Source organism: Natrix helvetica (assembly GCF_964273705.1).
Source record: "Natrix helvetica genome assembly, chromosome: 7".
NCBI lineage: Eukaryota > Metazoa > Chordata > Lepidosauria > Squamata > Natricidae > Natrix > Natrix helvetica.
Window position 1 is genome coordinate 12,291,582 of NC_138558.1, and position 23,228 is coordinate 12,314,809.

The 23,228-nt window shown below is 42.4% G+C and overlaps 1 protein-coding gene across 4 annotated transcripts in view; it reads right to left on the bottom strand.

Annotated features, from left to right (window-relative positions):
• WDFY3 (WD repeat and FYVE domain containing 3) overlaps positions 1–23,228 on the bottom strand; it is a 215,066-nt gene that overhangs the window by 82,739 nt on the left and 109,099 nt on the right. For all 4 annotated transcript variants that reach the window (XM_081959189.1, XM_081959187.1, XM_081959188.1 and 1 more), the window contains exons 18-27: positions 20,751–20,969; positions 19,001–19,182; positions 16,603–16,834; positions 10,951–11,111; positions 9,225–9,336; positions 7,872–8,062; positions 5,098–5,250; positions 3,387–3,460; positions 2,140–2,301; positions 563–657 (exon numbers count right to left, since the gene is read on the bottom strand). In XM_081959189.1, coding sequence (XP_081815315.1) covers positions 563–657; positions 2,140–2,301; positions 3,387–3,460; positions 5,098–5,250; positions 7,872–8,062; positions 9,225–9,336; positions 10,951–11,111; positions 16,603–16,834; positions 19,001–19,182; positions 20,751–20,969 — 1,581 coding nt within the window. The remainder of the gene's footprint in view (positions 1–562; positions 658–2,139; positions 2,302–3,386; positions 3,461–5,097; positions 5,251–7,871; positions 8,063–9,224; positions 9,337–10,950; positions 11,112–16,602; positions 16,835–19,000; positions 19,183–20,750; positions 20,970–23,228) is intronic.

Genomic DNA, 23,228 nt, shown 5'->3' on the forward strand with positions numbered 1-23,228 from the left:
GCTAATCTACCAATGTACACCTAAGCAAGTTAAGATGTAAATAGTCTTTTAGTGTTACAACATTTTTGTACTTAGTACAAATTTTGACTGGCGTAAAAAGAGTTGTAATATCAATTGCAGTCACAAGGTACCTGCTTAACAACTACCCTGTTTCCCTGAAAATAAGGCCTCACCAGATAATAAGCCCAATCGGGGTTTTGAGCACATGCGCTAAAATAAGCCCTCCCCAAAAATATTGCAACACAGCAGCAGCCGCCATGAGGTGACCATGCTTGCCACCTCCTGCACCTCAAAAATAATAAGACCTCCCCAAAAATAAGACCAAGTGTTTATTTGGGGGGGGGTGGGGTCAAAAGAAAATAACTCTTTTTTTTTCAGGGAAACACAGTAGCACGCCTTATGACTATAATTCCAGTCTCAATTACTGTCATAAATCAAGGACTACCTGCACACCAGAGAATGGAAAGCATGAGCTTAAAAACACACACACACATTAAATGTTAATGCAAAAATACATCTCAACTTCTCTTTCACTCTTCCCCTTGAACCTGGAGCTACTTACCAGTGTCAAGCTTCTCTTCATTGTTCATCTCCATGACTACAAATTTCTCACAGACTGCAAATGTAGGCAAAGTAGAAGCGATGAACTGGCCAAACCTTGAAAAACAGAAGGAGGAAAATGGCAGGCATTTGTGTGACAGAGTTTAATTTTGCTAGTTGTTAATATCAGCTGCGCAGTAAAATAACACTAAGTGGCAATGGATTAAGAAAATGTAGATTGTGGTGACATCTGATTTAGAATTAAAATTGCCTTGGTCTAACTCTAACATAATGTCCTTCCTCACTCTACCGAAACACCGCTTGTACTGCTGGAGGTTCTGGTACTGAGATGTCAGAACGCAACTTAGTTGGGAAAGGTGACTTGTAAAAGCCAAGACACATGTGATAATGCACAATTATTAGGTATAAATAGTAAATTATGCATTTTAAATAAATTATACATGTGTATATAAGCTATGGGATTATCATTATGGAACTGACATGGATTTTGGAACGCAAAAATATATCATTTTTTCCAAACATTAAATTACATTTTGCAAGCATGATAAAAAATTTATACAGGTACCGTATTTTTCGGAGTATAAGATGCACCTTTTTCCCTCAAAAAAGAGGGTGAAAATCTGGGTGTGTCTTATACACTGAATACAGCAAGTTTTGGCCTACCGAAACCCCTCTCCCTTTGCAAAAATGGACATGCAGAGGGTTTGGGAGGCTTGCAAAGTGCTCCTGGGGGCTGGGGAAGGCAAAAAAGAGCAAAAAATGGGCCATTTTTGCCCTCCCCAGCCCCCAGGAGCACTCTACAAGCCTCCCAAAGCTCTGCATGCCCTTCCCCCCCCCTTTTTTTTTTGCAAAAAACGAGGCATTCAGAGGGTTTAGGAGGCCTGCAGAGTGCAAAAACTTTTTTAAAAATTTACCTCTTCAAAATCATGCTGCGTCTTATACTCCGAAAAATACAGTAGTCCTCAACTTATGACCACAATTGAGCCCATTTTTTTTGTTGCTAAGTGAAACATTTGTTATGTGAGCTTCGTCCCATTTTACGACCTTTCTTGCCACAGTTGTTAAGTGAATCACTGCAGTTGGTAAGTTAATAACATGGTTGTTAAGTGAATCTGGCTTCCCCATTGACTTTGCTTATTCAGAAGGTCGCAAAAGGTGATTTATATGACCCTGGGACACTGCAACTGTCATAAATATGAGTCAGTTGCCAGGCATCTGAATCTGAGACCATGGAGATGCAGTAACAGTCGTAAGTGTGAAATATGGTCATAAGTCACCGTTTTCAGTGTCATTGTAATTTTGAATGGTCACTAATAATCTGTTTTAAGTCGAGGACTACCTATAGTAAGATTCTTATACCTACTATCCAATAGATTCTGGCCCCATTTTAATCATTTTCCTCCCTCACAGAAAAATCTCATACTTTTCTATGTGGGACTAGAGAAATGTGCCCTCTCAGAGCCCTGTCAGGCCTGGAAGCCATCTTTTGCATTGGGCCTTCACATTCGGTGCTGTGGGAAAGAGAGCAGCCTCTCTAATTTTGGTAGGAAGAAAATCCACAGTGAATCTCTATAGTACCTGAGTAGGTCATTGCTGCTAGGGAACCCCTGAAGTAAATAGCTCAGAACGTTGCTAATAGCGGCAATGGTTGGCTGTGATAAAGACATATCTCGAAGAGTGAGCAAGAGTTTTGGGATTAGCTGGAATTCCCTCATCAGTTTTGCATTTTTGGATGCTTCGCTGTAAGAGAAAGAACAATGTTAATTTTAATTTTTAAATTTTAACTGTCATTGGGGTTTTAATTGTCTTAAAGTACTGTAATTTATTTATTTATTTTCCACCTCCTCCATATTATATTGTTGTGACCGTTGCTATTGTACGTCGCCCCGAGTCCTTGGGGGGAGAGGGGGCGACTAAGAAGTCAAAGAAATAAAAAAAAATGTAATAAATAAGAAAATAATTGTCATTCTCACTGAAAAGGATAAGCTTCCTATATTACAACTCACCTTATGAACTATTTTTGGAGAGGCAATAATATTTATGCATCCATCAGCAGATGTACCGATTGAGAAATCTGTACGGCTGGTATCATATTATACTACTTCATTCAAAAATTACCCACATTTATTTACTTAGTTACCCCAATTATTATATCCAAGCATTTTTTATTTGGTGATACTTTTTACAGTTACCTATTTTACATAGGTTCCTAATATAATGAACGCCAAATGCTGGTTATCTCTTCTACGCCCCAAGTCTGGACATCACTTCTGAACACCAAGAAATCCAGTAAACGTTTTGGAAGGTAAGACCTGTTCATATATTTGTAGTTTCCCTGATTGATTTCAAACATTATTTGAACGATATCTTTTAAAGGGAGGTGCTCTATTTCTTGCAAAGCTGTATTTATTTAACTATAGTTAGCATGTGTGTTTGTGTAAAGGTGTATGTAAGTATACCTATGCAGTGCTCTGTATTCAAAGTGCAAACATAGCACCTGTCTGTAATAACTTAAAAACAAATTTGTCTTTTCTAAGATTGCGACTGAACTAAAGTATTGTGCTCCTCTACATTCTAAAATTTCATTTGGTGATTTAATCCAAAAAACGGTGTGGCTTTAACAAATATATTTTATCATGAGATAAGATATCTTTCCTATTCCTCCATCACCTCAAAAACCAAACACAAACTCAAAAACAATTAATCAAGTTGTATAAGAGCATTAAACCAAGCAAAATTTTCTGTGCGTACTGATGGGAGGGAAAAAAATTTTTGGAGTGTTACATTTCTTACACTGTTTATAAAACAATATTTATCAATGTTACCTGGACTCAGTAAGAAGTTCGATGAAATGTTCAAATAATGAAAGATGAAGTTCGTAGGGGGCGTGAAGCCAAACCTGAAATGCAAAAATATTTCTAATTTGGCAGGTAATACGGCTACCAAAATATTCCCCTGAAGTAGATCCATCAGGAGCCAAGCCTGACTAGTACTTCATCTTCATTCTAAATTAGCAAAATCACTATTTTATCGATTCTGCTTTAAGATTCACTTTATGTTGTTGTTCTGTAAAATATATACATACAGTCTAAATAACAGTTCGCTAATTTACAGTTCTCCTTCGTCAAATAAATTTCCAGGTCAGGACTGCTCGCTGGTCTAAGAAAGCAAACTTGGTTTATGTTTATTTTGATTGGCTCTGAATGAAACCCAAGCCCAACCTATGAATGTTATAATCAATTTTCTATTTCAAATTCAAAGATTTGCATGCTGGGTCTCCCCACTGAAATAGCTCTGAAGGGTTTATAGAAAAGTTTGTGCACATTACACAAAATTGTCTGCTCTAACGTCTTGCCTGTCAACGACTTCTTCAGCTTCAATCACAATAATATATGGGCAAACCATCGACAGAAACTCAAGGTAAACTGCTTCAAACTCGATTGCTGAAAATACGACCTCAGCAACAGAGTGGTCAACGCCTGGAATGCTTTACCCGACTCCATTGTTACAGCCTCAAACCCCCATAACTTTAACCTTAAATTGTCTACCATTCTAAAGAGATCCGTAAAGGGGGTGTGCATAAGCGCATGTCCCTATCTTACTGTCCCCATTTATCTGTATTAATTCCTTTGTTCATGTTTATGTTCATACCTACACTTGTTATCTTGTACATGTTTGACAAACAAACAAACAGTTATTATGGTAAATATAATTGCACCTAACTCTGTTCATATCTAATATTTTCAATGGACTAGACAAATCTATTTCCAGTTGAATCTTTCTTTTAGAACAAAGTCCACATTATTGCAGCCTTGCTAGTTTAATGTTGTTCTCCTATAAATCTCAGCTATAAATCTCATATCCCTCAGCCAGAAAGGAGGGGATGAGAACTGTACATCCTGGAAATCTGGAAAGCAACAGAATGATGAATACTGATATAATCTATTTCAATAGTTTACATTAAAACGGGTCAACAAGGCAGATCGTTGTTTATTTGCAGTACAGCTGTACAATACAGGTAGTCCTCGCTTACGACCGCAATTCAGCTCAAACTTTCTACTGCTAAGCGAGATAGTTGTTAAGTAAGTTTTGCCCCATTTTGCGAGCTTCCTTGCCACAGTTGTTAAGTGAATCACTGCAGTTGTTAAATTAGTCACATGGTTAAGTGAATCTGGCTTCCCCCTTGACTTTGCTTGTCAGGTGATCACATGACCCCGGGGAATTGCAACTGTCATAAATATGAGTCGCTTGCCAGGCATCCAAATTTTGATCACTTGGCCATAGGGATCCTGCAACAGTTGTATGAAAAACAGTCATAAGTCACTTTTTCCGGCGCCGTTATAACTTTGAATGGTCACTAAACCAACTGTTGTAAATCAAGGGTTACCTGCATACCACATGCCACCTGAAGCAAAAAATAAATAAATCCCAACGACGTTTTCCTCCCGATAGTGCGTGTTTTCTTTCAAGCAACACCATTAAAGCAGGTTTGCTACTTGATCTTTTATTGCTAGAGTTCAGAAATATTCTCAGTACCTCAAAATCACAAAGCAGATCCTGAAAAGCAGTTGAATTGGGAATGATGGATGTTTCGTGTCCACTGTCCACGGTCCCCACTAAAGAAAAGGTCAGATGTAGAATATGGCTGTTCAAAAGACAACGCTTCTTCTTTAACAGCATGGCCAACAACTGGAATGGAGAGGGAACCACATAGAGATGTTGAAGCGCGACGTTTCTTAACGTTGTAATCTCAAAGCATTGTGCAGACTGACAGAAATATTCATTTCATCCTAGCACAGAAAAACAGCCCGTCCCACAGCAAAGCATACGTTTCATTACCCAAACTAGGTAACACCATCAGTGCTAGTAAGGAGTGAGGCTTGCTCTCAGTTTATATTCTATAAAATGATTACTATCTAGAACAGGGGTGTCAAACTCAAGGCCCGGGGGCCAGATCCAGCCCACAGGGTGCTTAGATCTGGGCCGCAGGGCCGCCCTAGAAACAGCGAAGGACTGGCCCGCAGTGACTCTGCTAGTGAAAACGGAGCTCGGGACGGCCCTCCCGAGCTCCATTTTTGCTGGCAGAGGGTTGCGGGAGGCTGTTGCAGCCGAAAACGGAGCTCGGGAGCCCATTTTCACTGGCAAAGAGCTCAGGCCACCACAGGCGTCCCCGATACAAGTGACGCCAAGCTGGCCACACCCACTCTGGACACGCCCACCCCAGACCCCTGAGGTCAAACACAACCCTGATTGCGGCCCTCAATGAAGCCGAGTTTGACACCCCTGATCTAAAATATAAACAGAGCAAACCTACTCCTTACTGGCACTGATGATGTTATCTAGTTTGAGTAATGAAATGTCTGCAAGAAAACAACGAAGCTCAGAGAGCACCAAGGACCCCTCATTTCAACCCTGAGCTACAAACATTCTCCTTTACAAGCTTTCTTATGTAAAAAAACAAGGACCTCCAAATTTATAGTAAATAGTGGTGGAAAAAAACAGAAATGAAACTGAAAGTAACCCTGGCATAACAATGACTGAGAAGTGAAAGAAGGAAATTATCTGATTCTTGCTTCTGAATTGTTCAAAATCCCTATTTTTCAGAAAGAAAAATAAATAAATTCAATGGAGAGAAGGAAATGTAACTGCCAGGGCACCTTATAACTAAAGTCTTTGACTGGTTGGGTAAATATAATTTTTAAAAAAGGTCAGGCCTTTGAAAAGAAGGGTTTTCACTTCTCCGAATCCATTTTCTTGAAATTTTGGGAAACTTTTTTTTTTTACATTCTTAGAACTAAATCATTTCTACTTCATGTATTAATATCATGGGCATATTATATATACTTGTGTCATTAAATATGTATCTATATATTTATAGTACTAGCACTTAGACTTATATATTGCCTCACAGCACTTTACAGCCCTCTCTAAACAGTTGACAGAGTCAGAATATTGCCCCCAACAATCTAGGTCAGAGGTGTCAAACTCACATTGTCATGGCATGATGTATCGCGACTATTTTCCCCTTCGCTAAATTGGGAGGGGGCGTGGCCAGCACATGACACATCTGGGCCATGGGCCATGAGTTTAACAGCCCTGATCTAGGTCCTCATTCGACCAACCTCGAAGGAAGGAAGGCTGAGTCAACCTTGAGCCACTCAGGATCGAACTGCTGGCAGTGAGCAGAGTTAGCCTGCAATGGTGCCTTCTAACCACTGCACCACCCTGGCTCTTCATACATTATATATATATAATACCTTAATTCTGATGGCAAATTTATAATTTAATTATTATTCTCATATTTTTTTAAATTTTCGGATGACAAAATGAGAACTGACGCAGCCAGATCACTAATGTAGTAAACTGATAATGTCAGATTAAATTCTCGGTTCATTTGGGATGAAAAAACAACAACCCTCTCTCCTTCTGCCAACCTCAATTTAGAAGCTGGAGCTCATTCCAAATCATGCAAATACATACTGCTGTATCTCCGTAGGTGATGCTCTCTGGCTTTGGATTAGAACAATAAAACCTTTTCTTGCGATGGAAAAACCTTCCCATTTTGCAGGAGAGGTTCCTGCCGTGTACCCGAATGAAATGTTACATTTGGCATCAATTATATAAGTAAAACCACTTCCGATAAATGTCCTTCAACGGACACAGATGGTGAAGTGCCCTTGATCGCCCCAGCAATAAAGCTTCCCATTTGTTTCTCTTCGGGATCCTATCATGAGTGCTTCCTTTCAATCTGGCAAAAACTCAATGTCTCTGCTGAGCTAGCAGCTGACCGTGTTGTGCTGCCTAAATTGCAAAGCCATGATATCGTGCTGTCGCTACTTGAAATTTGTGCAATACAATTTGTCAGGGAATTGTGCAGCAACCGTCCAAAGGAAGTCAGAGATGCTGACCCAAACCTGTAGGTTTTTATATATATATATATAAATAAATAAATATACTTAACGTTTATATTCCTAGCAGATGAGATAGGCCGGAACCTCATGAGGTAAATCAAACAACATACGGAAGAAAAAGACGGGGGAAAAGGTAAACTCCCCCTTTCAATCCACAGCAGCCAATCACAGCGTCGATTGCCTCGCGCACGAGCCAGCAGTCTCCAATCAATCAGATATACAACTGTGTGTTCTGGCCCATTGCACACTTTAGTGCTCCAGCTGCTAACTTTAATATTTTAATATAGTAATTTTCCCGCTCTTCCAAACCTGCGATGTGCATCTGATTCTAAGATGAAATTCAATGAATTTCACCCAAATGTGGTCCGCGCAAGCAGTTTTGTCTATCTTTACCCGTACCTGGTATCCTTTGATTCTTTCCATTTCTTTGCTAGCGAGAGGGTTGCTCTTGACCACGCACACCAGGGCCTTCACAGCAGCGTAAAGCCCTTCTACGTCCGATGCCATGGCTACTAGGCCCAAAATAGCAGCCGCTCCACCAATGTACTGCAGAGTAGTTGCAACAGGCTTAGGGACAAATGTTCTTACCCCTGCATGGAGGTGGCAAAATGAAATGAAAACATCAGTTTTACAGGATGGTCATCAACTTAATTATTACTTCAAAAATAAACAAACAGCAACTATTTAAATATGCCTTATTTAAAAATAACAAATGGAAAACAACACCACCAAACGCATCATATATGATTCTGAGTTGTTGCAATTACATTGCTCATCCTGTAGAGGTTGCTAGTAACGGAGGGAGGATAAAGCCAGGTAATAAGTTCAAACTTTTTACATTCATATATGTATTCAGATTCCTAACACATGTATAGAGGCTCTTCTCTGCAGGAAACAAAAGGAGCTACTGTCCTTGTTTACCAACCATTCAGCGATGGTCAGAAGTTATGCCAGTGCTGGGGGTGGGGTGGGGGGACTTTACAGCCCATTTACAATCTTTGCAGCATCTCAGTCATGTAATTGCCATGACAGAAAATACACATTGTCCTATGCCTGAGCTGTTTCTTTTTTCTGCCCTTGCACAACAGGGACATTAGAGAGAAAGGGATTGCAAAAGAATAAGCCGTTCGCTCTTCTACACACTGAAAGCAATGTGTCTCCATCAGAAGCTCAGGGTTGGAAACCACTATTTACAACACTTTTTTTTTTGCAGTCCCTTCCTCTCTAATCTTTCCACTCTTTGTGGAAGGCAGGGGAGGGAAAAAAAGCAAGCAAAATCTCACCTTTTCCTGATTATTTCCTCCACAGAGCAGAGAGATTGGAGAGGAAAGTATTGCAAAGAGAGTAAGCTGTTTTCTACAGCAATGTGATTACTCCAGGAGTAGGAAAACCATCCCAATTGGGATCAGCAACTTGATTGTTAAGTGAAGTGAAAATGTGACTGCTTATAATCTTACTTCAGCTTTCTTTTGCTTTACAGACTTGCAAAAATCATCAATGTGAGGATTGGTTGCAAAGTTAATTTTTCATCACCTTTGTAAGTGTGAGTGGTCGCTGCACAAGGCAGTTGCTAAATGAAGACTGTCTGTTTAGATTTGTGATCAGGACTGGATATCTTTGGCAAACTGAATGAGCCCTCCTTAAATAGTTGATACTGAACAGTAATTTTTAATGTAACAAACTGGAGATGCATTACATACTTGAGTAATCCTCATACAAAGCGCGTATCATTTTATTTTAATGTTCTCTCACCCAAATATCCAATCAAAGCTGCGCCAATGGTGCGCGCAGGGCCATTTAAATGTCCTCCTGAATTGTGGAGCAGTTTTACTGGAGTGGCATTTTCGTGAGATGAAATAGCTAGCTGCGAGAAACGGGAGGGGAAAAAAACAACTTTGTTTAGACAGAGTTTATAGGAACAATACTTTTTGAGCATTTTCACAGAATGGAAGAAAAACAAACCTCCTCAAGCCTAAGAGAAGAAAGCTTAGGTATGATTCTGTGATTAATACAAGCAGAAGAATAGTAGAAAGGAATAGCTTCCTTGTATAATGGAAGATTGTTTTTCCCAGATGGACAAGATTAGAAACAGTTTAGGAAACATCTTTAATTTCCCCAGTTTGAAGATAAACACTTTGGGGAACCTATGGCTCGCATGCCACAGGTGGCCCACGGAGGCCTCTCTGCCGGCACGCGAGCCATCGCCCCAGCTGAGCTCCACCGCACATGCGCATGCACATTTTTGGGTCTCTGCCGTGCGTGTTGTTTAATCAAAATGCAGTTAAAACACTGTAGAAGCCATCAAGAATATAAATATATGCAAACAACAGGAACAGGAAGTGCCTCACGGGAGCAGATAGAGGTAAATCTTAGAGAGGCAGGAAATGCATCACTGAACAATGGAGATGAATGCTAGAGAGGAATAAAGCTACATACAAGGCAGACATAATACCTGTAACAGCATGCACATGCCTGTGTTTGTGTGTGTGTGGCATGCAGTGGGGGTGTCTCACACCCATTGTATTATGGGTGTGGGCACACAGGTGCACGCTGTTATGTGTTATAAGGACAAAAAGGTTAGCCCTCACTGACTTAGGCCAAGCTTCTAACTCTCACAACCAAAACTGTCGCTAGAGGGAATCATTCATTTGTAAAAGCTATGAGAGGATGTAGCACGTGGCCATGGGAATTTTACAACAGTTGTCTGTTGTAAGTCACTTCTTTCAGAGTCATTGTAACTTTGAATGATCACTAAACAAAGTGGGTAAATCAAGGATTATCTGTACATCATATGAGATTACATAGCCAGTATCCACTAGAATACTCCAAACTGGAAATTATCTGGAATAACCCATGTAACTTCGTCTCTCCAAAGTATAAAAGAGGTGTTTTTTTTAAAAAAAGCATACTTTTTAAACTACCTGGAGCCAACCAAGAGTGAGTTGGTTAAACATATAGCAATAGAACTTACACTTATAGACCACTTCACAGTGCTTTACAGTCTTCTCTAAGCGGTTTACAGAGTCAGCCTATGGCCCCCAACAATCTGGGTCCTCATTTTACCCATCTCGGAAGGATGGAAGGCAGAGTCAACCTTGAGCCTGGTGAGATTCGATCTGCCAAACTGCTGGCAGCCGGCAGTCAGCAGAAGTAGCCTGCAGTACTGCACTCTAACCACTGCGCCACTGCAGCTCAATATAAATTTTCTTAATAAATAATACTTAAGAACTAAATACTTATTTGTTTTTTTTTATTAACCTTTAGCTGTGCACATTATCGTCAATCCTGGAATGCATCCAAGCGTGGAACCAATATACAAGCACAACCTATCATAAAAGATGCTTGTTGATCTGGTGACTCTCGTGTATCAAATATTGCGTGGGGTCTACTGATGGTCAACGTTGAGTATTACAACATTTGTGGAGTCAATACTGAAAACTAAAAAAGCGACACATTAAAAAAAAAGGTTTCAGCTTACCTGCTTGGCTATGGCCTTACTGTCCAATTTGTTATAAACTTTTCTAATCCTTGCCACTGTCAGTGAAGAAACAGAGAGCGCATAGAGGCCAAAAGAAACTTTCTCCTCTGGGACCAATGAGACTGGAGATGGACTGATTCCTTCTGCTTTGGAATCTTTACCTTCAAACAAGAGAGACATTTCGCCGTGAGATGATATAATATAGATTATAAATCAGATGAGATACAGTCGTTAAACCAAATATCACCACAGTTGGAAATGCCCTAGGCAGTGGTCGGCAAGCCGTGGCTCGCGAGCCACATGCGGCTCTTTACACATTTTAATGTGGCTCTTCTGTGTGCCGGGCACCCGCTCCCCTCCCTCCCACTGTTCCCTCTAAGGTGCACGGCTGCGCGCCCGCGCAGGTGGCAAGAAAACACCGCGCAGCAGTTTCCAACTGCCGCGCAGTGCTTTCTGCTGTCACAGGCGCCGGAGGCTGGGGAGGTCCTTTGCAGACGGCTAGAACTGGCCGCCCGCAAAGGACCTCCCCGGACTTGTTTTGGTGAGCGCGGGGCGACTGACGCCAGGAAAGCAAGCCCGAGGAGGAGGTCCTTTCTGGGTGGCCAATCCTAGCTGCTTGCGCCCGGCGCTGCAGCTAAAGTAAAGCCCCTGCCGCTACCGGAATATCTGCTGCCGCCGCCTCCTCCTCTAACAGCACCCGACGCTGCGGCAGAGGTGAAGCCGCCAAAGCTCCTGCCGGCGCCCCCGCCTATGGCAGCGGCGCCTCCCCCTCCGTTCGGAGCACCTGAGTTGGGCCCTGCGTTACCCTGCCCCCTCCTCCTCTGCTGTGCTTTTGAGGAGCCATGAGGCCGCGGGAGCCAGTAGGAAGGCGGCGGGGGGGCGGGGCAGGAGCAGGGAAAAAAGGCCTCATGGCTTCTCAAAAGCATGGCGGCGGTGGAGAAGGCAGCAGGGGTAACACGGTGCTCCGAGTGGAGGGGGGCGCCAGCGGGAGCTTTGGCGGCTTCACTCCAAATGTAGTGGTGCTGTTGGAGGAGGAGGAGGAGGCAGCTGTTGTTCTGGTGGCGGCAGGGGCTCGTCGACATCTTCAGCATCAGCCCTGCCCCCTGTGAAAAAAGCCGAAGATGGATCCATGCAGATGACGTCGCCGCAACATGACTGGAGGAGGAATTCTGGGAGTTGAAGTCCACAAGTCTTCAAGCTGTCAGGTTTGAAGACCCTGGGTTTTTTCTTTTTTCTAAAGGGTTAGGGGTGCAAGGGTCTTGCAACTTGACAGCTTTAAGACTTGCGTGCTTCAATGCCAGAGTTCCTGAGCCAACATGACTGGAGGAGGAATTCTGGGAGTTGAAGTCCACAAGTCTTCAAGCTGTCAGGTTTGAAGACCCCTGGGTTTTTTTTTCCTAAAGGGTTAGGGGTGCAAGGGTCTTGCAACTTGACAGCTTTAAGACTTGCATGCTTCAATGCCAGAGTTTCTGAGCCAACATGACTGGAGGAGGAATTCTGGGAGTTGAACTCCACAAGTCTTAAAGCTGTCAGGTTTGAAGACCCCTGGGGTTTTTTTTTTTCTAAAGGGTTAGGTGTGCAAGGATCTTGTAACTTGACAGCTTTAAGACTTGCGTGCTTCAAATGCCAGAGTTTATTGAAACTAAAAACAGTGTACCATCCCATGTATTTTCGGTTTTAAAAATGTGGCTCTCAAAATAAATTTCAATCGTGGTTTTGGCGAGATTTGGCTCAGTTGAAAAAAAAGGTTGCCCACCACTGCCCTAGGGCAGGGGCCTCTAACCTTGGCCACTTTAAGACTTGTGGACTTCAACTCCCAGAATTCCCCAGCCAGCCTGGCTAGGGAATTCTGGGAATTGAAGTTCACAAGTTTTAAAATGGCCAAAGTTGGAGAGCCCTGCCGTAGGAGACTTCAGAGAAGAACAACTTTTCAGAATTACCTTCTAAAGGTAGTCCTCGACTTACAACAGTTCGCTTAGTGAACGTTCAAAGTTACAACAGCACTGATGCAGGCATGTTGCAACATCCCCATAGTCATTTGCATTCAGATACATGACAACTGACCCACATTTATGATGGTTGCAGTGTCCTGGGGTCATGGGATCCCCTTTTGCGACCGCCTGACAAGCAAAATCAATGGGGAAGCCAGCTTCACTTAACAACCGTGTTACCAATTTAACAACTGCAGCGATTCACTTAACAAAGGTGGCAAGAAAAGTCGTAAAATGGGGCAAAGCACACTTAACAAATTTCTCATTTAGCAACATAAATTTTGGGCTCAATTGTGGTCGTAAGTTGAGGACTGAAGGTAAAGGTTCCCCTCGCGTGTATGTGCTAGTTGTTCCCGACTCTAGGGGGTGGTGCTCTGTTCCATTTCAAAGCCGAAGAGCCAGCGCTGTCCGAAGACATCTCCGTGGTCATGTGGCCGGCATGACTGAATGCCGAAGGTGCACGGAACGCCATTACTTTCCCACCAAAGGTAGTTCCTATTTTTCTACTTGCATTTTTACATGCTTTCAAACTGCTAGGTTGGCAGAAGCTGGGATAAGTAATGGGAGATGACTCCGTTATGCGGCGCTAGGGATTCGAACCGCCGACCTTTCTGATCCACAAGCTCAGCGTCTTAGCCACCGCGTCCCTCAAGTTGAGGACTACCTGTTTCCTATTTAGCCTAAGATCTAGTCAATAATAGCAACAATTCTAAAACGAATCAAGCGTTCATCCGATCCAGTGTCCAGTTTGCTACTATGAGCACAAATCTAATAGTTGTTAACTTCACAGTAACTAGAACTTTGAAACAAGCTACCCTCCTTGCATGTAAATTCTAAGAGTGGGTAAAATTTATGGACCCTTAACAATACAGCTTTAGTTGGTATGATAAATGAGTTGCAAATTTCCCTCCTTTCCAATTGGTCTCATCCTACTCTGTTTTGCAATGGCTCAGTTGTTTTCCTAATTAAAAACAAAGCTCCAGCAGCACGGTGGCCCAATTACAATTAGAAGGACTGTGTATGAAATGCTAATTGTCCTCTCCCAATGGCAGAACTGCTAGAAAAGACACAAGAATGGGAAGAGTAAATCTCAGCTCCGGGTGACTGAACCAGATTTGATCTTTTAGCATGATCCTGGGACATGTATATTTGGGTTTGTTTTGCACCCATTCCTACCATCTATCTTTCTGTCTGCAGACTGGAAGAGCAAAACCTGACGTGGTTAATTCTTAACACTTGAACATCTAAATTCAAATGACCTACGGAAAAACCTAAGCGTATCATAGTTTCACAAGTAGTCCTCACTTCCCGACCACAATTGGGACTAGCAACTCCATAGTTAGGTGCCCCAGTTGCTAAGTGAAAAAAATCATGTGAACACACCAGACTTACAAGCAGCTTCCACCTTGTCATTAAGCAAATCACAGCAGTTGTTAATTAAGACATTCTGTCAGTGGTGAAATTCATTTTTTTTACTACTGGTTCTGTGGGCGTGGCAGGGGAAGGATACTGCAAAATCTCCATTCCCTCCCCACTCCTGGGGGAAGGATACTGCAAAATCTCCATTCCCTCACCACTCCAGGGGAAGGCTACTATAAAATCTCCATTCCCTCCCCACTCCTGGGGGAAGGATACTGCAAAATCTCCATTCCCTCACCACTCCAGGGGAAGGCTACTATAAAATCTCCATTCCCTCCCCACTCCAGGGGAAGGATACTGTAAAATCTCCATTCCCTCCCCACTCCTGGGGGAAGGATACTGTAAAATCTCCATTCCCTCCCCACTCCTGGGGGAAGGATACTGCAAAATCTCCATTCCCTCACCACTCCAGGGGAAGGCTATTATAAAATCTCCATTCCCTCCCCACTCCAGGGGAAGGATACTGTAAAATCTCCATTCCCACCCCACTCCAGGGGAAGAATACTGTAAAATCTCCATTCCCACCCCACTCCAGGGGAAGGATACTGTAAAATCTCCATTCCCACCCCACTCCAGGGGAAGAATACTGTAAAATCTCCATTACCTCCCCACTCCAGGAGAAGGATACTGCAAAATCTCCATTCCCTCCCCACTCCAGAGAAAGGATACTGCAAAATCTCCATTCCTTCCCCACTCCAGAGAAAGGATATTGCAAAATCTCCATTCCCTCCCCACTCTGGGGCCAGCCAGAGGTGGTATTTGCCGGTTCTCCGAACTACTCAAAATTTCCGCTACCGGTTCTCCAGAACCTGTCAGAACCTGCTGAATTTCACCCCTGCATTATGTGACTGCAACTTGCAATCTCACTGCTGTGTTGTCCATTACTTATGCTTGTAAAAAGCTGGTTGTGAAGTTGTTGTAACTATAGGAGGCAGCAGTTACAACCATTGTAAACAACGATTTACAATGTTGAAAAATTTCTGAACAAGGCAGTCAGTGAGAGAGGAATACCTGTATATTTTAATTAATTGGGCTTTGGTTCAGATTTGAACGTCACACAAAGCCCACCATATAAACCTGAAGATTATATTTATCAAGTAAGCATGATATGTAAAAGTACCCAAAAATGGTATATAAATATCTAAAATTACTAATGCATTTTTAATGAAAATTTGATCTCTACATCATCCTCAAATATTTGGGGCTACTGTTTCTAGTAGATGCAATTGGTAAGACCTTTGGTCAAAATATGAATCAAATTCCTATATTTCTCTTTAGAAACATTTAAGATTTAGGTCAAAAAAATAAAATAATATAATCTCTTCATGCCAATATCAAGAATGAGTTAGCTCTCTCAGTCCAATGAGCAAATTAAGAAAGGGATAAAATTAAGGGTGAAAAGGAGAAAGATTGTTTATTTGATAAACGCTGATCATATCGTTATAATTATAATTTACAAAATCTTGTTTTCCACATAATCTCAGAAAAAACTATTGAATTTTTCAGAGTATAAGACACACCTTTTTCCCTCAAAAAAGAGGCTGAAAATCTGGGTGCGTCTTATACACTCAATACAGCATTTTTTGCCTCCCGAAACCGCGCCTCCAGAGCTTGTAGAAGGCTTTCAGAGAGCTCCTGGGGGCTGGGGAAGGTAGAAATGAGTGAAAACGGGCAGTTTTTTGCTCAATTTTGCCCCCCCCCCCCGCAGCCCCCAGGAGTACTCAATAACCCTCCTAAAGGCTATGCATGCAATTTCTTTACCAAAAATGGGATGTTTTGTGCTTGTTTTTGATAGCCCCCACCCCCAGGAGCACTCTGCAAGCCCCCTAAAGGCTATTCATGCCTTTTGGGGGCAAACGGGCCCGTTTTAGCAAAAAACGGGCTGTTTTGGGGAGGTTTGCAGAGTGCAAAAACTTTTTTTAAAATTTGCCTCTTCAAAACCTTGGTGCGTCTTATACTCCGAAAAATACGGTAATATCACAATTTCAAACCTGTTTACCTAGAAGCCTCTCTACGTTTACACCTAGTAAAATCAGCAGTAGAGACTGGATCACAACTGGCTTCTGTGTGTCTTTTCCTCTTTTTATCCCGAAGCCCAAACTAAAATATTTCTGAGGAGTAGCTTCTTGCCCCTTTACAAAATACGATCAAAATACTGTGCTTTTGAAAAATAAAATAAAGATATATTGTCAAAAGTCATTTTAAAAAAGAAGGTATTTAAATTAGGATTTGTTGTACTTACAAGGCATATAGACAGCTTGGAAACTTCCAACATAGTTTGGGCCAAGTTCGTAAATTGTGCTAATGCTTGATGGAGGTAAGACTTCTTCTAGGAAATGGGTTGGTCCCAACCGCCAGACGAGTGATGAGAGCTGCCGCTGGGCAGGTGGTGTGCCTATATAGGCATAAACTGTACTAACTATTGGTGGATTGGCACAACTTGAACTGCCAGGGCTACTGTGAATATAGTGAAACTGTAAAATAACATTAATGCAAGACTATCATACCTATCCTATAGACAAATAAAGTTACATGCTCTACCTATAATTAATCCCCATAGGCTGCCACCAAACCAGTGGTGGGTTCTGATCCCATTGCAACCGGTACCGGGGCCTGGCGTCCTCCACATGAACCCACAAAGTGCATGCGGACACATGCACATTGTGTGCATGCGTCCTACCCTCCAGCGACGCCTGCGTGACACTCCAGCTGCTCAGCGGAACATTGCATAGGCACTGTACATGCCGTGCGTGGAAGCGCCGAAGAGTTTAAAGACAGGTAAGGATGACAGGCGGAAGGCTCCGGGCAGGCACCGGTATGCTCGTACTGGGATATACTGCCACCACTGCACCAAACCATCTAGCTATTTTCTATTATCTTGCTCTACGTACATAAGAAATCAACAAAACTAGCACCATATGTAGCTTATTTTGACATTTCTATGTGCTAAGAAAGCAAAGCCAATGTTTATTCAGGCTGCTGTCCAATTAAAAATATACATAATCTATTTATGAATGTTTCAATCTGATGAAAGCTGCATGTATTAAGCCTGCATTTAAGAGGGTGAATATACTGTATAAACATAACCATAACCTTCAGATGTATTTAAGGAGAGATTTATTTTTTATTTTTTAGGCATCAGACAATACCACGGAGGATAAGAAATACAGTGGAACCTTGGGTGCTGAATGGTTCAGACAATCCGCTAAATGTTTCACTCAGGTCACGAACGCATCCTCGGGTGCCGAATAAACACAGCCACGCCACGACCAAATTGGGTGCCGACCGAAGTCCTGGAATGGATTACGGTAGGCATCCAAGGTCCCACTGTACAGCCAGTTCTCCCTATATTCCCCTCTCCCCCCGCTCCACCCACAATTTTCTGCACCCCCTCATTTTCATGGTGGAAGAGCGGAAGGAGCAAGGTGCCTGTCCAACGCAAAAATCAGGACCATTTTTAAGATTGCAGCATAATACACAAGAATAGCAATAGCACTTAGACTTATATACCACTTCGCAGTGCTTTTACAGCCCTCTCTAAGCAGTTTACAGAGTCAGCATATTGTCCCCCAATAATTTGGGTCCTCATTTTACCCACCTAGGAAGGATGGAAGGCTGAGTCAACCTTGAGCCTCGTGAGATTTGAACTGCCAAATACAAGCAGCTGGCAGTCAGCAGAAGTAGCCTGCAGTACTGCACTCTCACCACTGCGCCACTGCGGCTCAGAATCTGATCAAGTAAAGTTCAATGCTGAATTGGTACCAGATAAGGATCAATGGAACTCGGGAGGGGTTGTACTTAAGAGCGTTTGTGGTATCGTAATGATTCTAAGCTGATGATGCACCTAACTCCGCTCCCCAGCTCAATCTGCTCTTTTCCTACAATGACCTCTGTTACACATTTTCATATATTTCATCTAATCTGTTACTTTATAGGGAGATCATTCATCTCTCCTAAGGAGTAACAGAAGGGAAGGTTTCCTCCTGATTGGAGAATTGGCATGGGGCACCTTTTACCTAAAGATAGTAGACGAAAAGAATCAAATTCCCCCTTCTTCAATTTTGACTAGGCTGGGGGGGGGGGGAACCAAGTAGTGGTTTTGCCCCCATTTCATGATATCTTGGGCATTAAACAACCTGTTTTTATAACCCTCGTACAAGCAAACATGAACTTAATGTCACAAAATAAAACAATATAAAAGTTAAAGGTTTCCCCTGTCCAATCATGTCCAACTCTAGGGGGCGATGCTTGTCTTAGCTAAGGGAGGATTGTCCAAAGACACTTCTGTGGTCATGTAACCAGCATGACTAGACGCCAAGGCACACAGAACACTGTTATCTTCCCAACGAACTGGTACCTATTTATCTACTTGCATTTGCATGCTTTGGAACTGTTAGATGGGCAGGAGCTGAGGCAAGAAACGGGAGCTCACCCCATCACGTGGTGCTGGAAAGGTGACGGCCCGGGTTTGAGATCCGAGCATCTCAAACCCGGGCTGTCACCTTTCCAGCTGAACAAAATCAGTGTCTTTAACATTGCGTCTCTGAACCAACATAAAGCCACTGCCAACAGCACTTTTGAATATACACTATGACATATATTTTCTAGTAAGGGGTAGGTGCTACAGACTCTGAATTTACCTTTACAGTATTAATCAGCTGTCCATCAATGTAAAGTGCAGCAGTACTATTTTTCAGCATGCCTTTGCTCATTACCAGAACCATGTGATGCCACTGGCCTTCCACTATGTAGTCACCACAACGAAAGCGAGCGCAACAGGGCAGAATCTCATAGCAGGAGGACTCCTCATTGAAGTCATCAGCTGGAGACAAAAGAAGATTGAACATTTCAGTTGCCAACGGATATTGGCAATGGCTAAACTCCAAAAGAAGTAAATCCCAAATAGTTTGGTATGCACAATTCCCCATTAAAAATAATAGCCCCTGAGCACGGCCCTCTAATTTGGCTTCAGATTTGTCAAATCAAAACATTAGAAAGTCAGAGTACAAAGCAGTTGATCACTTGAATGTTTGCATTCAGTACACCATCACAATAAAGAAACACGGGGGAAAAAATCAAAGTTAAGACTAGGTAAAGGTTCTCCTCACACATATGTGCTAGTCGTTCCCGACTCTAGGGAGTGGTGCTCTGTTCCGTTTCAAAGCCAAAGAGCCAGCGCTGTCCGAAGACGTCTCCGTGGCCATCATGACTAAACGCCAAAGGTGCACAGAATGCTGTTACCTTCCCACTAAAGGTGGTTCCTATTTTTCTACTTGCATTTTTATGGGCTTTCAAATTGCTAGATTGGCAGAAGCTGGGACAAGTTACAGGAGCTCACTCCGTTACGCGGCACTAAGAATTCGAACCGCTGAACCAATGAACTTTCTGATCGACAAGTTCAGTGTCTTAGCCACTGAGCCACCGCACCCCTTTTAAGTTAAGACTACATTGGAATTAATTAATAAATGTATGGTAGTTTTCATAGACTACCCATTTACATTTACTAGGCAAGCCATTTGGAAGGGAATCACAGGGATTTAACTTTCATTACTAGCAACATTAAAAAGTTACTTTTCAACTACCTACAGGTAGTTCTTGAGTTACGACTGGTCATTTAGCGATGCACTAAATTTATGGCAAACTTCCAAAGGGGTACTTACAACCCAATTCTGAAATTCCATCAGCCAATTCCCTGTGTGGCCAAGACTCCATGTTGGGCGCTCGGCACAACTGGCCCAGATTATGGCCGTTTGCATTGTCCTGCACTCAATTTTATAACTTTTTTGGGGGGCAGAAAGTAAGTTCTAAAATTGAGTCAGTTGTGTGGGTAAGCTAATTTACAACCATCACGACTTACGACCGTGAATGGCAAACTCCATTTTGGTTGCAAGTTGAGGACTATCTGTTTTAAGTTATTGTAGCAGAAAGGGAAAATTAGCTGAAGAACCTCTTCATCATACTTGGGTTAGATTTCAATAATTCCAAATTCAGGATCCTCAACAAATTAAGACTTCCAAGTTTAGAACCTTAGCTTGTGTAGAAGCCTTAAAAACTGCTCCTGCTCATTGCTTATTCTCCCATGTAACCCATCATGCTTTGCTGGAGCAGGAATGTTATTTCAAAATGATGCTTGATCTAAGTATAGCCGTTATTGCCATTGTACATCATGTATACAACGGAATTGATTTTAGCCTCATTGGTGCAATCTGTGACAAAAAAAATACAAACAACATAAATAGTATAAAGAATAATTCCTATGTAAGTAATTAGGGAAAAAGAAAAACTAGTCATACATTTCCACGTGTGCGTGGAGTGATTGTGGATGTGATTGTCCTAAAATGAAAAAGAAAGAAATATGGATGAAATATCTCTAGACAGGCTGGTTCTTACCATAATTCTGAAGCAGTTCTTCTTTAGTTGAAACAATAAGGGATCTGTCTTTTACTGAAAGGACGATAGCGAGGCATATATAGTGCTGTTCGGAGCTGTTGGCTCGCCTCACAATTGTAAGTAACCTAATTGGATGATAATTTGGGGCTGTGCTAAAATGTTCCACACAAAACCAACTTGAAAAGCTTAATCCAGATGGAGGTGGGAAAAGCCGCTCTCCTGTAAGAGAAAAATGGCAGGAAATTAGCTATTAACTCTTTCTCCAAATTCTTTACATGTCTAGGTTAAATATTTTAATCTTGCAGATGTCTACACAGCTGGATCCTATGAATTTCTAGAAGAGGTAAAAATAAAAATATTACTTATTTTTTTTAAAATGCTTTAGTAGATAACTTCTTTCAAAAGTACATCCATCTTACTAATGCATGTTCAGTCACCATGCATTGTGGGCTAATTGTACATGATTAAATAATAATAATAATAATAATAATAATAATAATAATAATAATAATAATAATAATAATAATTTACAAATGATTTATTATTTGTCGTAATAAGTTACGAAGTCCTAGGCCTCTCGGTGGGGCCCAACTAGTAATCAATGCCAAATCAGGCGAAACAACTGGCCACTGTGATACAATTGTATAATAATAATTTAGTATAAAAACCTTATCTACATCAAACAAATAAAAAATATGAAAGGACATGAAATTAAGTAATTCATTAATGCATCTAGGAATCACTGCCCACACTTTGCAGTTGCTAAAGGTAAAGGTTCCCCTCGCACATATGTGCTAGTCGTTCCCAACTCTAGGGGGCGGTGCTCCTCTCTGTTTCAAAACCGAAGAGCCAGCGCTGTCCAAAGACGTCTCTGTGGTCATGTGGCCAGCATGACTAAATGCTGAAGATGCATGAAACGCTGTTACCTTCCCACCAAAGGTGGTCCCTATTTTTCCACCTGCATTTTTACATGCTTTCAAACGGCAAGATTGGCAGAAGCTGGGACAAGTAACAGGAGCTCACTCCGTTATGAGGCGCTAGGCATTCAAACCGTCGACTTTTTTGATTGACAAGCTTAGCGTCTTAGCCACTGAGCCACTGCGTCCCTCACTATTGCTACTGAACAGTAAATATAGAAGTGATATATATTCAATCACATAAAAAGTGTATGATACTTGTTACCTGTTTCGACTTCTTGCAGCCAATTACTAAACATTTTCCTATATTATTTCCCCTTTTTTTCCTAGTGTATAAAAGGAAGAGAAATGCTGACACAATGTACTGAAAGCTCCCTCCTTCCCTCCTTTCCATTTATATGCAACCCATTTTCTATAGGCTTCCAGTGATTTATATCACACAAAATCTGTACATTAAATGGTTCACCCAATTGTTAAGAGGATTCAGCTATGCTCTAATAGTCAGTTAAATTGAGTTGTTGTAACTCTTCTGCCACTTTTCTCTGCTTATGATATTCCCACAATATAATGGAACACTGGTATTTTGCCTTCATGAAAAAATGTAACCAAGAATAGGTCATCAAGAGATCATTCGGTTAAAAACAATACCATCCTGACACAAAGGTCCTAGTACCACGATGGCGAACCTATGGCACTTATGCCAAAGGTGACACGCAGAGCCCTCTCTGCAGGCACGCCAGTCGTTGCCCCAGCCCAGCTTCACTGTGCATGCGCGCATGCCTCACGCCAGCCAGCTGGTTTTTGGATCTCTGCTGCACATGTGTGAAAGGCAGGGCACGTGTTCTGGGGGGGGGGCCTCTCCCCGTGTCCCATTTTAGGCCTGGAAGGCTTCCTGCACCAACCTGGAAGCCAAAAATAAATGAGGGGAGGGGGGCTGCAGGCATGGGGGGCTGAATGCACGGGGGCACTCGCATTGCATTTTGGGGTTGTGTGCATGCACGCTTTGGGCACTTAGCACCAAAAAGGTTAGCCATCCTAGTATGAGTTTATATATCAGGGGTGTGAAGCTCAAATCCCGGGGGCCAGAGCCAGCCCGCAGGATGCTTAGATGTGGCCCGTGAGGCTGCCCTGAAAACAGCAAAGGACTGGCCCACGGTGCCTCTGCCAGCAAAAATGGAGCTTGGGAGGACCTCAGGCAGCCCTCCCCCCCCCCCCCGAGCTCCGCTTTCATTGGCAGAGGGTTACAGGAGGCTGTCGCAGCCTTAAATGGAGTTCGGGAGCCCATTTTTGCTGGCAGAACACTTGGGCCACTACAGGTGCCCCCAACATGAGTGACGTCGAGCTTGCCACACCCACCCCAGCCCCCCAAGGTCAAACACAACCCTGATGTGGCCCTCAATGAAATCGAATTTGATACCCCTGTTATATACCAAGTATGAAAATTAAGATCTCACACTGCTTCCCTCAGAAAACAATACACAAAACACATGTATCTAAGCAAGCCGGAGGTGGGGAACTATGCCGCCTTTATGACTTGTGGATGTCAACGCTTGAGAATTTT